This window comes from Vipera ursinii (genome assembly GCF_947247035.1).
Source record: "Vipera ursinii genome assembly, chromosome: 2".
Taxonomy (NCBI): Eukaryota; Metazoa; Chordata; class Lepidosauria; order Squamata; family Viperidae; genus Vipera; species Vipera ursinii.
This window is the reverse complement of record NC_139513.1, coordinates 284379661-284391556: the sequence shown is the minus strand read 5'-3', so window position 1 is coordinate 284391556 and position 11896 is coordinate 284379661. Positions and strand designations below refer to the sequence as shown.

The 11896-nt window shown below is 51.7% G+C and overlaps 1 protein-coding gene across 2 annotated transcripts in view; it reads left to right on the top strand.

Annotated features, from left to right (window-relative positions):
* The first annotated feature begins 4380 nt into the window (after window positions 1-4380).
* Window positions 4381-11896, top strand: part of UNC13B (unc-13 homolog B) — a 163082-nt gene continuing 155566 nt past the window's right edge. For both annotated transcript variants that reach the window (XM_083356830.1, XM_083356829.1), the window contains exon 1: window positions 4381-4534. In XM_083356830.1, the coding sequence (XP_083212956.1) occupies window positions 4513-4534 (22 nt within the window). In that variant the 5' untranslated portion in view covers window positions 4381-4512. The remainder of the gene's footprint in view (window positions 4535-11896) is intronic.

The window sequence follows — 11896 nt, the reverse complement described above, 5'->3', positions numbered from 1 at the left end:
GCGCCCACGTGATGCTCATGGCATTGCTGGTGGCCACGTGACACCATGACACTAGCACGAGTGGGGGTGTGCAAGTGCACACACATGCATGCACTAGCCAGCCACTCATGAGGCCGTGGCCAAAAGCCCACAGTTTGGTAGTGGGCCACAGACCACAGGTTGGTGATCCTTGTTCTAGACCAGGAGTCAGCAACCTGAAACAGTGAAAGAGCCACTCGGAACCGGTTCCCTCACAAAAGGAAAAACTGGGAGCCGCAAAAAAAGTGTGCGCATGTCCGTACATGCACATATGCGCAGAACAGGGTTTGACTGAAGAGTGGAGCCAAGGCGAGATATGCACGTACCCTGCATATTTGAATTGATTGGTTGAACTTTTTGAGTCCCACTTTTTTTTTTTGGACTGCACATGACAGATGACTGGGAGCCACAGGAGACAGCTGAAAGAGCCACATGCGGCTCCGGAGCCACGGGTTGCAGAGCTGTGTTCTAGACTGAGCCCTCTTTTTATTCTGCCCCAGGCTCTGCCACTCCTGAGACCATGTGGAGAGTCCTTGCTTTCTTTTCATAAAAGCCCCGTAAAGGGACTAGTTGCGTCAGGCCTTTGGAAATGTCTGCTGCAATCTGTTGGTCTGGAAACCATCTTTATTTTATAAGAACCTTAAGGCTGCACAAAGAAAGGAACCACCTCTGAATGTGATCCATCTCCCTGATATTATAAGAAATTATAATTTCTGAGCACTTCCCAAAGAGGAATATTGGACTTAACCAGGAAGAATTCTATGGTTGAAAATTCAGGAAGGGAGCTGCTGCCCTCTTGTGGCCAACCACCAGAATTTCTTCAAACAAAGCTTCCAAACAAGAGTAATACAATAAATAATAAGTAGATCTGTGACTCAGCTCGTTTAATAGTGATTTCCTGAATAAATCACAAGTGCCTAACAGAAACCTGTAACTGTGACAGTTTAGCAACATCCCCACAGCAGAGTTTGCACAGCATGCCCAAGTAAAACCCAACCAACTGACTCAAGTGTAGAACGTTTAATCAGTTTTGGGCCACACATTTTAGGAAGGACATTGAGAAGATGGAACATTTCCAGAGGAGGACAATTGAGACGATCTGGAAGGAAAAATGGATGGAAAAGGGTTAGAAGTGATGGGGAGGCTCCCCTTTCTTCCCAGAGCTTAAAGTTTCAGACTCCTTGCTGAAGGGGGGAGAGCTTGTCCAATCAGGAAGGCCGATCCAGACTACCATCAGCCATGTTGTTGCTGCAAGGCACACACACACACACACACACACACGTACACACACACACGCGTACACACAAAGACAGTGGCTCTTCTGCCAGGGATAGCCTTCCTTCCTGGACCAAAGGGTCTTTGCTTGACGGAGGGTGAGAGGACGACCTTTTGGGAGAGCTCATTTCACAGGCTGACCCCTAAGGCAAAGTGACAACTGACAGCACACCCACCCCTTTCTCTTGCCTAGTTTCTTTGGGAGCCTCTTGGGGCTGGCAGTCACTTGACCAGCCCAAACAGCCTTCCAGCTCCTGCAGGAGACCTGAAATCGCGCTTCCTGTTCATTCAGCTACAGGAAAGATGGCCGGGGGCCTTGGCTGCCCTTCCAAGCCCCAAGGAGATGCTTCAGGATGAAAACAGGCAGGGGAAAATTTGTGGCAGACAGGAAGCACCCCACTGCCTTGGCAGGTGCCTCAGCCTGGTTGAGTCAGGCAGTCCTTTGACTCGGGCGCTTCCAAGCCCTTCGGAAGCCCAGCGCTACCCTGACGTGGTGACACTTAGTGCCAAGCTTCATGTGATTTTGCAAAAAAACATACAGGGACTGGTTATAAACCCAATTTACAAACTGGAATAACTTTATTCACAACCTGCTGTACCCAAAACCATTGCCTTCGGATGCCCAGGCACTTAGCAGGCTGCAGGTTGGCATTTGTGGCACCGCAAAGCTTGAGAAGGCCTGTGACGTCTAGATAAAGTTGACTACTTGAAAGTGGATTTACTTATTTTTTTTTGCCCAACCCAAACACCCATGAAATCTTTAATGCCATTTAAGGGGAAGTGGGTGGATTGTCTTAAGGGGCACAGAGCCTCTGCTCTCTGTGTCTTTTGGCGCTCTGCTTAGTCTGGCCCTCCCATTTGTAACCGAGTTTATGGCTGAGCAAAAGATGGGGAACCACTCTCCCCAAAGGACTGGTGGATGAAGAGCAGTTTTAGGAGGAGGGATCTTCAGCTTCCTGGAATCTTCTTCTCTTTGAGAGGCTCTTAGGGGCCAGGATTGGGGCTACAGCTTCAAAGTCTACAGATGCTGGCTGTCTTGTCAACGCTTCAGCACCCGAGTCTGTTTGCTGTGGCCCACCAAGGAAGCCGCCTTAATCCTTAGCCGAGGGAGGGGCCTTTTCTCAGCACAAAGACCTTCACAGTCTACCATAAGACAAACAGCAGGTGAGGATGAGGTAACCCAAAGCACAGCAAGGTTCTGCATGAGTTGTTTGACTTTAGGATTTCGTGATCACCTGAGCTGGGTTTTACATAAAGGTTCTCAAATAAATACCCTGGAGTTGCAGAAATGATTGTCACACACACACACACCCACAGCCCAAGAATAGGGCTCTCCAAACCGGGCAACTTTAGGACAACTCCCAGAATTCCTCAGCCAGCGTGAAGTCCACAAGTCCTACACTTGCCCAGTTTGGAGAACCCTGCCCTAAAATGAAAAGAGCCAATCGCTTGGGGGCTCCAGAGGGGATCCATTGCCAGTTTTGCACTCCCCTTGCAGTACTGGCTGAGCTCAGCTCTTCCTGGCTGTAAACCAGGGGTCTTTAAACTTGGCCCTTTTATGACTTGTGGACTTCAACTCCCAGAATTCCTCAGCCAGCTTTGCTGGCTGAGGAATTCTGGGAGTTGAAGTCCACGTCGTAAAAGGGCCAAGTTTGAAGACCCCTGCTCTAAACAGTGGCTGTGCCACATGGGTCATCTTGCTGGCAGTCTGTGCCAGTGGCCCCAGACATCAGAGCAGGGCAGCAAAGGAGCCCCCCCCCTCGAGAATTCCCAGGGAGGAGGTTCCAGAGATTGTGGCCTTGGGTAGCCACGTAAAGGCAGCGAACCGGGCGCCCCCGAAGGCCTCGCTCCTTCCCTCCAGGCAGCGGGCCAGTTGCGGGGGGCTCCAAACTTGAAAACCCGGCTGAGCCCCCACCCCCGTCTCCCCAGGCCCACATAACCCCTCCCGGGAACGCGCGGGAGGTGCCTGGGGGGGTGGCGGGAGGGCCGCTCGGGGCTCCTCCCCTCTTCCTCCGTTGCTCCACCCCCGGTTGGCTTTCTGGGGCGTCCCTGCCACCCGTCCTCCTGCAAGCGGGGACTCCTTCTTGGGAAACGGACTGTATTCCAGCCGCCTTTCCCGTTGGTCTCTCTCCCAGCCGGGCCGTTGCAGCCAACAGCCGGCGAGCAAACAGGGCTGGGCCCGAGGCGGCCACAGCGGCTGCTTCTCCCGCGGACGGCGTCAGGCAGCTGCGGAGCGGACGAACCCAGCCGGCCCGCCGTAGGGAAGGTCCCCAGAGCCGAAACACGTGGCTGTGGGCGGGGATCCGCCGGAGCCCCAACGGGAACGAGAGTCTCTCTAGGCCAGGGGTAGGCAACCTCGGCTCTTTTATGGACTTCAACTCCCAGAATTCCTGAGTCAGCTACGCTGACTCAGGAATTCTGGGACTTGAAGTCCACGAGTCATAAAAGAGCTGAGGTTGCCTACCCCTGCTCTAGGCCAGGGATCTCCAACCTTGGCAACTTTAAGACTTGTGGACTTCAACTCCCAGAATTCCTCAGCCAGCAAAAGCTGGCTGAGGAATTCTGGGACTTGAAGTCCATGAGTCATAAAAAAGCCGAGGTTGCCTACCCCTGCTCTAGGCAGGGATCTCCAACCTTGGCAACTTTAAGACTTGTGGACTTCAACTCCCAGAATTCCTCAGCCAGCAAAAGCTGGCTGAGGAATTCTGGGACTTGAAGTCCACGAGTCATAAAAGAGCCGAGGTTGCCTACCCCTGCTCTAGGCCAGGGATCTCCAACCTTGGCAACTTTAAGACTCGTGGACTTCAAGTCCCAGAATTCCTCAGCCAGCAAAAGCTGGCTGAGGAATTCTGGGACTTGAAGTCCACGAGTCTTAAAGTTGCCAAGGTTGGAGACCCCCTGCTCTAGGCAATACAGAGACAACCGCCCGCCTAGGAGCCCTCCGGCCGGCAAGCCCTGCCCCGCCCCAGGGGGCGTGTCCGGAGACGGCGGCCTCTCTGCCGGGCGCCAATTGGCTGCAGCCACGCCCCGCCCAGACGGCCACCGTGTTTCCCACCCCCCCACCCCCACCCTCCGCGCTCTGCCCGCGGCGTCGCCCGTAGCGACGGGGTCTCCCGCGCGGCGCCGGAGGGGTGGGCCCCGGCCTGGCCGGCGGGCGTACGCGAAGGCGGGCGCGGCCAGGAGGAAGCAGCGGCTCTTCTCGCCCCGCCGGGCGGCGCCATGTCCCTGCTCTGCGTCCGCGGTGAGTCGGCGCGCTCCGGCCAGGGCCCTCCGGGCGTGAGGTGGGGGTCCCGCGGGGGTTCTCGGCGCCGTTCCTCCGGGGGTCTGGCGGGAGAGGGGGCGCCTCTTTCCTCGGGCAGCCTTCCCGGGAATCGCCGCCGCCGGGGAGGCGGGGCGCCGGCTGCTTTTCCTTCGCGTCTGTCGGCAGGGGAGGCGGTAGGGCTGCGGCCCCGCCCTGGACGACCCTCCCGCCGGTAGAGGGATCCGGGGTCCCCCGTGGAGCAGAAGCGCGGGTGGCTGAACGGAATTGCGCGAAGTTGGGCAGGCTCCGGATCCAGGAAGGAAAGATGGAGAGAAGGAGGGAGGGAGGGAGGGAGGGAGGGAGGGAGGGAGAGCTGCTGGCTAAAAGGAGGAAAAGTGCCGGGAAGCGCAGGGCTGCCTTTCGGTAGGGAAGGCGTGATGGAGCCGCTCTCGGTCAGGCTGCTTGAAAAGCCGCGGGCGGAGGGGGTGGGTGGGTTGCTCGTCGTCTTTGCAGAGGTTGGGGTGGGTGGGTGGGAATCTTAGGCAGAGCGCAGCCCGGGGGGATTAATCGGCCGGCATCTACCTGGAGAGTTTGTGGCTGTGTGTGTGTGTGTGGGGAAATCTAAATAAAATAATAATAATAATAATAATAATAATAATAATAATAATAATAATAATAATAATAATAATAATAATAATAATAATGAAGAAGAAGTTGGAAGGGACCTTGGAGGTCATCTAGTCCAACCCCCTGCTCAGGCAGGAAACCCCATACCAGGGGTAGGCAACCTCGGCTCTTTTATGACTCATGGACTTCAACTCCCAGAATTCCTGAGTCAGCATAGCTGACTCAGGAATTCTGGGAATTGAAGTCCATGAGTCATAAAAGAGCCGAGGTTGCCTACCCCTGCCCTATACCATTTCAGGCAAATGGCTGTCCAGTCTCTTCTTTAAAAACTTCCAGTGTTGGAAGTTTGTGGTTTATGTTTTTTGATTTGTTGATTTGATTTCTACAGCCGCCTAGCTCTGCAAAGGACGTTGGGTAGGCTCACAATCCAAAAACGTATACTGCATCACAATGCAAACCTTAAAAACATTTTAAACAATGGAAAATGGCAAAAAAACATTGAAACAATAAAAAGCATGAAAACATTTTGCAACAAGTTCCCGCCATGAAGCTGACTGCCATCTCTTCTGCTCTGTTTCCATGGACACCTTCAAACTTCATCATGTCTCTTTTGCAAAGGGATAAAAGTTTATGTCCAAGATAGCTGATCCCATTCAAATCTAAACGGAGATTTAATAATAATAATAATATAAAGTTGGAAGGGACCTTGGAGGTCATCTAGTCCAACCCCCTACTCAGGCAGGAAACCCTATACCATTTCAGACAAATGGCTGTCCGGTCTCTTCTTAAAAACTTCCAGTGTTGGAGCATTCACTGCTTCTGGAGGCAGGTTGTTCCACTGGTTAATTGTTCTAACTGTCAGGAAGTTTCTCCTTAGTTCCAGGTTGCTTCTCTCCTTGACTAGTTTCCATCCGTTGCTTCTTGTCCTGCTTTCAGGTGCTTTGGAAAATAGCTTGACCCCCTCTTCTTTGGGGCAACCCCTGAGATATTGGAACACTGCTATCATGTCACCCCTCACCCTTCTCTTCATTAAACTACACATACCCAATTCCAGCAACCGTTCCCTATATGTTTTAGCCTCCAGTCCTTCCTCGTCCTATCTGGAAACCCCCCCCCCCCAGTCCTTAGGGCAGAGGAGCAACAGTTGCCCCCCCCCGAAAGTTATGGGGCATGGGGTCAAGGCCCACTCAAGACCAAAGTCACCGCCTGAGGATGGATGATTTCCGCTTCTCCAAACCCCCCCTCCCCGTACAGCAAGCTCCTCAGGTGGGTTGGCCATGTCTGGCTGCGGGGAGGCAGCCTCGGGTCAGCTGGGCCAGAGTTTGGTGGGCTGCCTTGGGGCGGGGTGAAGGATGCTAAGTGTTAGGGAAGCCTCGACTGAGAAGCCGATCCTGGGTGAGGGAGAAGGTTGGGGGGGTGGTGGTGTTCCAGGCTCTGCCCTGCAAAAGGTTGCTGGAAGAACCGGATGTTTTGCACCTGCACGCCACAGGGCTGTGTGCTTAACCCCTACCTGTACTCTTTATACAGGTATGATTGTGTATCATCTGACCCATAATCAAGTTCGCAGATGATACAACTGTGGTGGGTCTTATTACAGGTAGGGATGAGACAGCATACAGGGCAGAGGTACAAAAACTATCCATATGGTGTAGTAACAACAACTTGCACCTAAACATCGGCAAGATGAAAGAGATGGTGCTAGAATTGCCCCACTTTACATCGGGTAGGAGATATAGGAGTATAGCCAGCTGTACCAACAGGCTGAAAAACTGCTTTTATCCGTGGGCTGTTAGGCTTTTGAATGGGACATAATCTCTGTGAACTTATGCAGAATTGACTTGGGAGGCCGGTGTGTGGTGTAGTTGGTTCACATGGTGTGGTAGGATGGAGGGTTTGTTGTCACTGTGTGTTGGGGGGAGGGAGCACGGGGAGAGGCTCAGCTAATCTCAATGTACACATGTTGTACTTTGACAATAATGGTTTATTATTATTATTATTATTATTATTATTATTATTATTATTATTATTGCTGCTATTATTGCTATTATTGCTATTATTGCTATTATTGCTATTATTATTATTATTTTGGCTGGTGAGAGCCAACATAATCTCCCCTTGCATTAGACAGTAGTCCTATATCCTGGTGATTATTTGCTTGTATTAAAACTGGCAGCAGTTGAAAATGCCTGCTGCCTGCCTGAGCTGGGTCTTCCCTTGGTTGCTCTGGCCAGGAATTGGGGTGAGGGTCAGAAGGCTGTCCTGAGCCTTAACCCTCTTGAGACAGGCACATCCAGAGCAACGGATGCAGTTGGCACACAATCTGGAGTTGAACCCATGGCATGGGAAGCCTGGTGAATTGGAAGCCTGCCCTTCTTTCGGAGGCTGAAAGGGAAATTCTGAAGCAACAGAGACATTTCTTATTCTAGGGCAGGGGTCGGCAACCTCGGCTCTTTTATGACTCGTGGACTTCAACTCCCAGAATTCCTGAGCCAGCATAGCTGGCTCAGGAATTCTGGGAGTTGAAGTCCACGAGTCATAAAAGAGCCGAGGTTGCTGACCCCTGTTCTAGGGGTTTGGTTTTCTAGCAGAAAAAAAACGCCTTGGTTTAAGAGGTCTTCGGCCTGATTGCCTGTGGGGGGGGGGCTTCAGGGCTCCCGCTGCCAGGCTCCTATCAGGTTTCTCCTGGAAATGATCCCCCCCCCAATAATCTTTGAGTTCAGCTCAGCCATTGGGAGAACTTTGAAGCATTAATATCCCCCCCCCCCAAAGAGTTTGGGAATCCTGTGGAAAGGAAGCCTTTACAAGTGTTCATTTGTCAGCTTTCTCCCTGCCTCAGTGCTTAAGGTAGAGACCTTAAGGGTGGCTTGTTTCTTGAAGGGGTGGTGGTTTAGGAAATAGCTTCCAGCCCAGCTCCCTGAGCCCCTTCCTTCCCTCCTGGAAGGACTTACAGGGCCTTGCTAGGCCCTGGGGTCGAGGGGATCAGCTGGCCTCGTCTTCTCTCCTGCACGGTGGCGGCGGCGGTGGATTGCAGAGGCGGCAGGCTGGGGCTGTCTTGGCGCTTGGACATGGGTCTAAGGATCAGCACCAAGGGGACGCTGACCCAGCTAGGAGCTTGGTGGCTGCCTTTGGGCTTTGCAGCTTTCCAAGAGAGCCCCGTGCCCAGGACCGGTCTGTGGGTCACGGGGGAAGAAGGGCGGAACACCTGGTGGCTGGCGGTTTCATTTCTTTTACCTTTTTAAAAAAGCCTGATGCTGGTTAACCAGAAACCCCAAACTCTTCCCCCCTCTCCCCATTGCCCCACCTTTTCCAGCTGGAAAGCTTCTTTGGAGAAGCTGGCGCTGGAGAAAGAGGTTTTAATCCGAGAGGGTCCCTTGGGGGGACAGATTTTTCTGATAGGGAGACCGGTGGTAGGGAGGTCTGCCCTAGCGCGTCGGGGTGGGGAGGCCTCTCCCGCTGCGACCCTTTGGAGATGGCCGAGGGCCCCCCCCATCTGACAGACAGGATTCCCTTTCACTGGCTGAGTTAAGCAGATCTCTCTATTACATCATATCTCTGAAATGAGCGCACTGTCTTTTGAAATGTTAATAAAGGGTTCTTGGTAATCCTCTTTGAAGCGGGTTCTGACCTTCTACCCTTCCGACAGGCAGAGGTTTTTTTAAATGTAAAAGTAAAATTTCGGGAAGAAGGAAGTTAACCCCTGTGGAAGTGCCACACCCCCCCCAAAAAAACCCCCAAAACCATAATCCTTGGCCTTTGCAGGAGGCCACTCGTGAAATCGACACCCTCCGCTCAGGAGAACAAGGAGTCCCTTGTGGAGAAGAGGGTGGCTCTCCTGTCCCCTGGGGTGGAAGGCAGGGCAGGATCCCTCCCACTTGCTCAGGAAGAACAGATCTGAAGAAGGGAGAAGCTCAGGTTAGGAGAAAGCGGCTTTTCTTAGACTTTATCCATGGAGATGCTCAACCATGCAGGGTCACTGTTGGTCCAAAGGTGCTTTTTCTAAAAGGCACCTGGACTTGCTTGGTTTGTTCTTATGAAAATGTTCTGCTTCTCGTCCAAGAAGCTTCTCCTGAGGAAGTTCAAAGAAAGAAAGAAAAAAACCCAAGGGTTCTGTCGGACTTCTCTCCCCCCTCCCATCTTTTTTCATGGAAACAGCTGTTCAGCTGTGGAACAGGCTGCCTGAGAAGGGGGCGGTCTCTCTTCCTTGGAGAAGTTTCAAGTGGAGGCAGCAACCATGGATCCCCACACTAGGCAGGAGGTTGGACAAGGATGATGGAGGAACCCCCCCCAAGCCTTTAAACTCAGGGCCACTGATGATCTTTCATGGAACAACTTGGTGGAGCAGTGGGCTAATGCCTCCTTAAGTAACACCAGCTGCCTGCAATTAGTGCAGGTTCGCGTCCCACCAGGCTCAAGGTTGACTCAGCCTTCCATCCTTCCGAGGTAGGTAAAATGAGGACCCAGATTGTCGGGGGCAATTAAGCTGACTTTGTAATAATGCCGCTTGGGGTGTGTGTGAAAGCCCTAATAAGCAGGCATATACATAGAATGAAGGCTACTGCTAAGCTTGTTAGCCGCCCTGAGTCTTCGGAGAAGGGCGGGATATAAATGGAATTTAAAAAAAAACAAATGCCTGAGTTAATAATAATAAAGTTAGAAGGGACCTTGGAGGTCATCTAGTCCAACCCCCTGCTCAGGCAGGAAACCCTATACCATTTCGGACAAATGGCTGTCCAGTCTCTTCTTAACAAACAAACGCTGGGCTTCCGCTTTACTCCCAGGTTTAACAGAGAGATTTCCAAACTTTTTCCCTTCAGAGTTGTTGGGAGTCAGGCGGCATATGCATTTGATAATTATTTTTTTTTACATTCCCCTTAGGCCAGACCTCTAAACCAGGGGTCCCCAGCCCGTGGGCCGGCCAGAAACCGGGCCACGCAAACAGGCGGGCCGGCCAGAAACCGGGCCACGCAAACAGGCAAATCCCCATCCGTGGGAGGCAGGCAGCGCATGAAACCACGCCCCCTCCAGTCCACAGTGGAAAAACCTCTTTCCACCCGACCGTTCCTTGGTGCCCAAAAGGTTGGGGACCTCTGCTCTAAACACCGGGAGCCAGCTCCACGTGGGAGGCATAGTTGAAAAAAAAGTAATCCAGGAGGAATTGAGCTCTGGTCTTGGGAGACAGGAGGGAGGGGAAAGAGACTTTTGAGATTCTGTTATGCTATTCTGTTATTCTGTAAGTAAAGTAAAGTGCATTCCTTGGTTCTTGTCCTACCCTCCCTCAAAAGGGCTGGCCTGTATCTCCTGAATGCAGGATTTTTTGGAAGCTTCCCTTTTTTTTGTTTAGTGCACAGGTCTGCAACCCATGGCTCCGGAGCCGCATGCAGCTTTTTCAGCCGTCTCCTGCGGCTCCCAGTCCTCTGCCATGTGCAGTCCAAAAAAAAAAAAGTGGGACTAAAAAAGTTCAGCCAATCAATTCAAATATGCAGGGTAGGTTCATATCTCGCCTTGGCTCCACTCTTCAGTCAAACCCTGTTCTGCGCATGCACGCTTGTATGCGCATGTGCACACATTTTTTGCGGCTCCCAGTTTTTCATTTTGTGAGGGAACCGGTTCTGAGTGGCTCTTTCACTGTTTCAGGTTGCTGACCCCTTGTTTAGTGCTATCAATAGCCCTTAGACTTATATACCGCTCCATGGTGCTTTACAGCATTCTCTGGGCGGTTTACCATGCCAGCATCTTGCCCCCAACAATCTGGGTCCTCATTTAGTGAGGTCCGGAGGATGGAAGGCTGAGTCAACCAGTTAGGATCGAACTCCTGGCTGTGGGCGGAGTCACTCTGCAGTATTGTATCCTAACCACCTGTGCCACCAGGGCTCCTCCTACCTATTTTTATACAATATAGGATAACAGAGTTGGAAGGGATCTTGAAGGTCTTCTAGTCCAGCCCCACTGCTCAAGCAGGAGACCCTATATACCATTTTAGGCAAATGGATAGCCAATCTCTTCTTCAAAACCTCCAGTGATGGAGGACCCACAGGTCATTCCATTGGTTAATTGTTCTCACTGTCAGGAAATTTCTCCTTAATTCCAGGTTGCTTCTCTCTTTGGTTAGTTTCCATCCATTGTTTCTCTTCTTGCCTTTTGGTGCTTTGGAGAACAGGTTGACCCCCCCTCTTCTTTGTGGCAGCCCCTCAAATACTGGAACATTGCTGTCATGCCACCCCAGTCCTCCTTTTCATTAAACTAGACAAACCCAATTCCTATAGCTGTTCTTTGTATGTTTTAGCCTCCAGCCTTCTAACCATCTTTGTTCATAGGATAGAAATAGGAATAGAATAGAATAGAATAGAATAGAAACAGAATAGAACAGAACGGAATAGAATAGAATAGAATAACAGGGTTGGAAAGGACCTTGTAGGTCATCTAGTCCAACCCCCTGCCCAAGCAGGAATCCCTACACCATTTCTGACAGATGGCAGTCCAGTCTTTTCTTGAAAGCTTCCAGTGATAAACCTCCCACAACTTCTGAAGGCCAACTCTTCCGTTGGTTGATTGTTCTCACTGTCAGAAAATGTCTCCTTATATCTAGGTTGAATCTCTCCTTGATCAGCTTCCACCCATTATTCCTTGTCTGGCCTTCAGGTGCTTTGTAAATAGGTTGACCCCCCCCCCTCCTCTCTGTGACAGCCCCTCAAATATTGGAACACCACTATCATGTCACTCCTAAGTCCTTCTTTT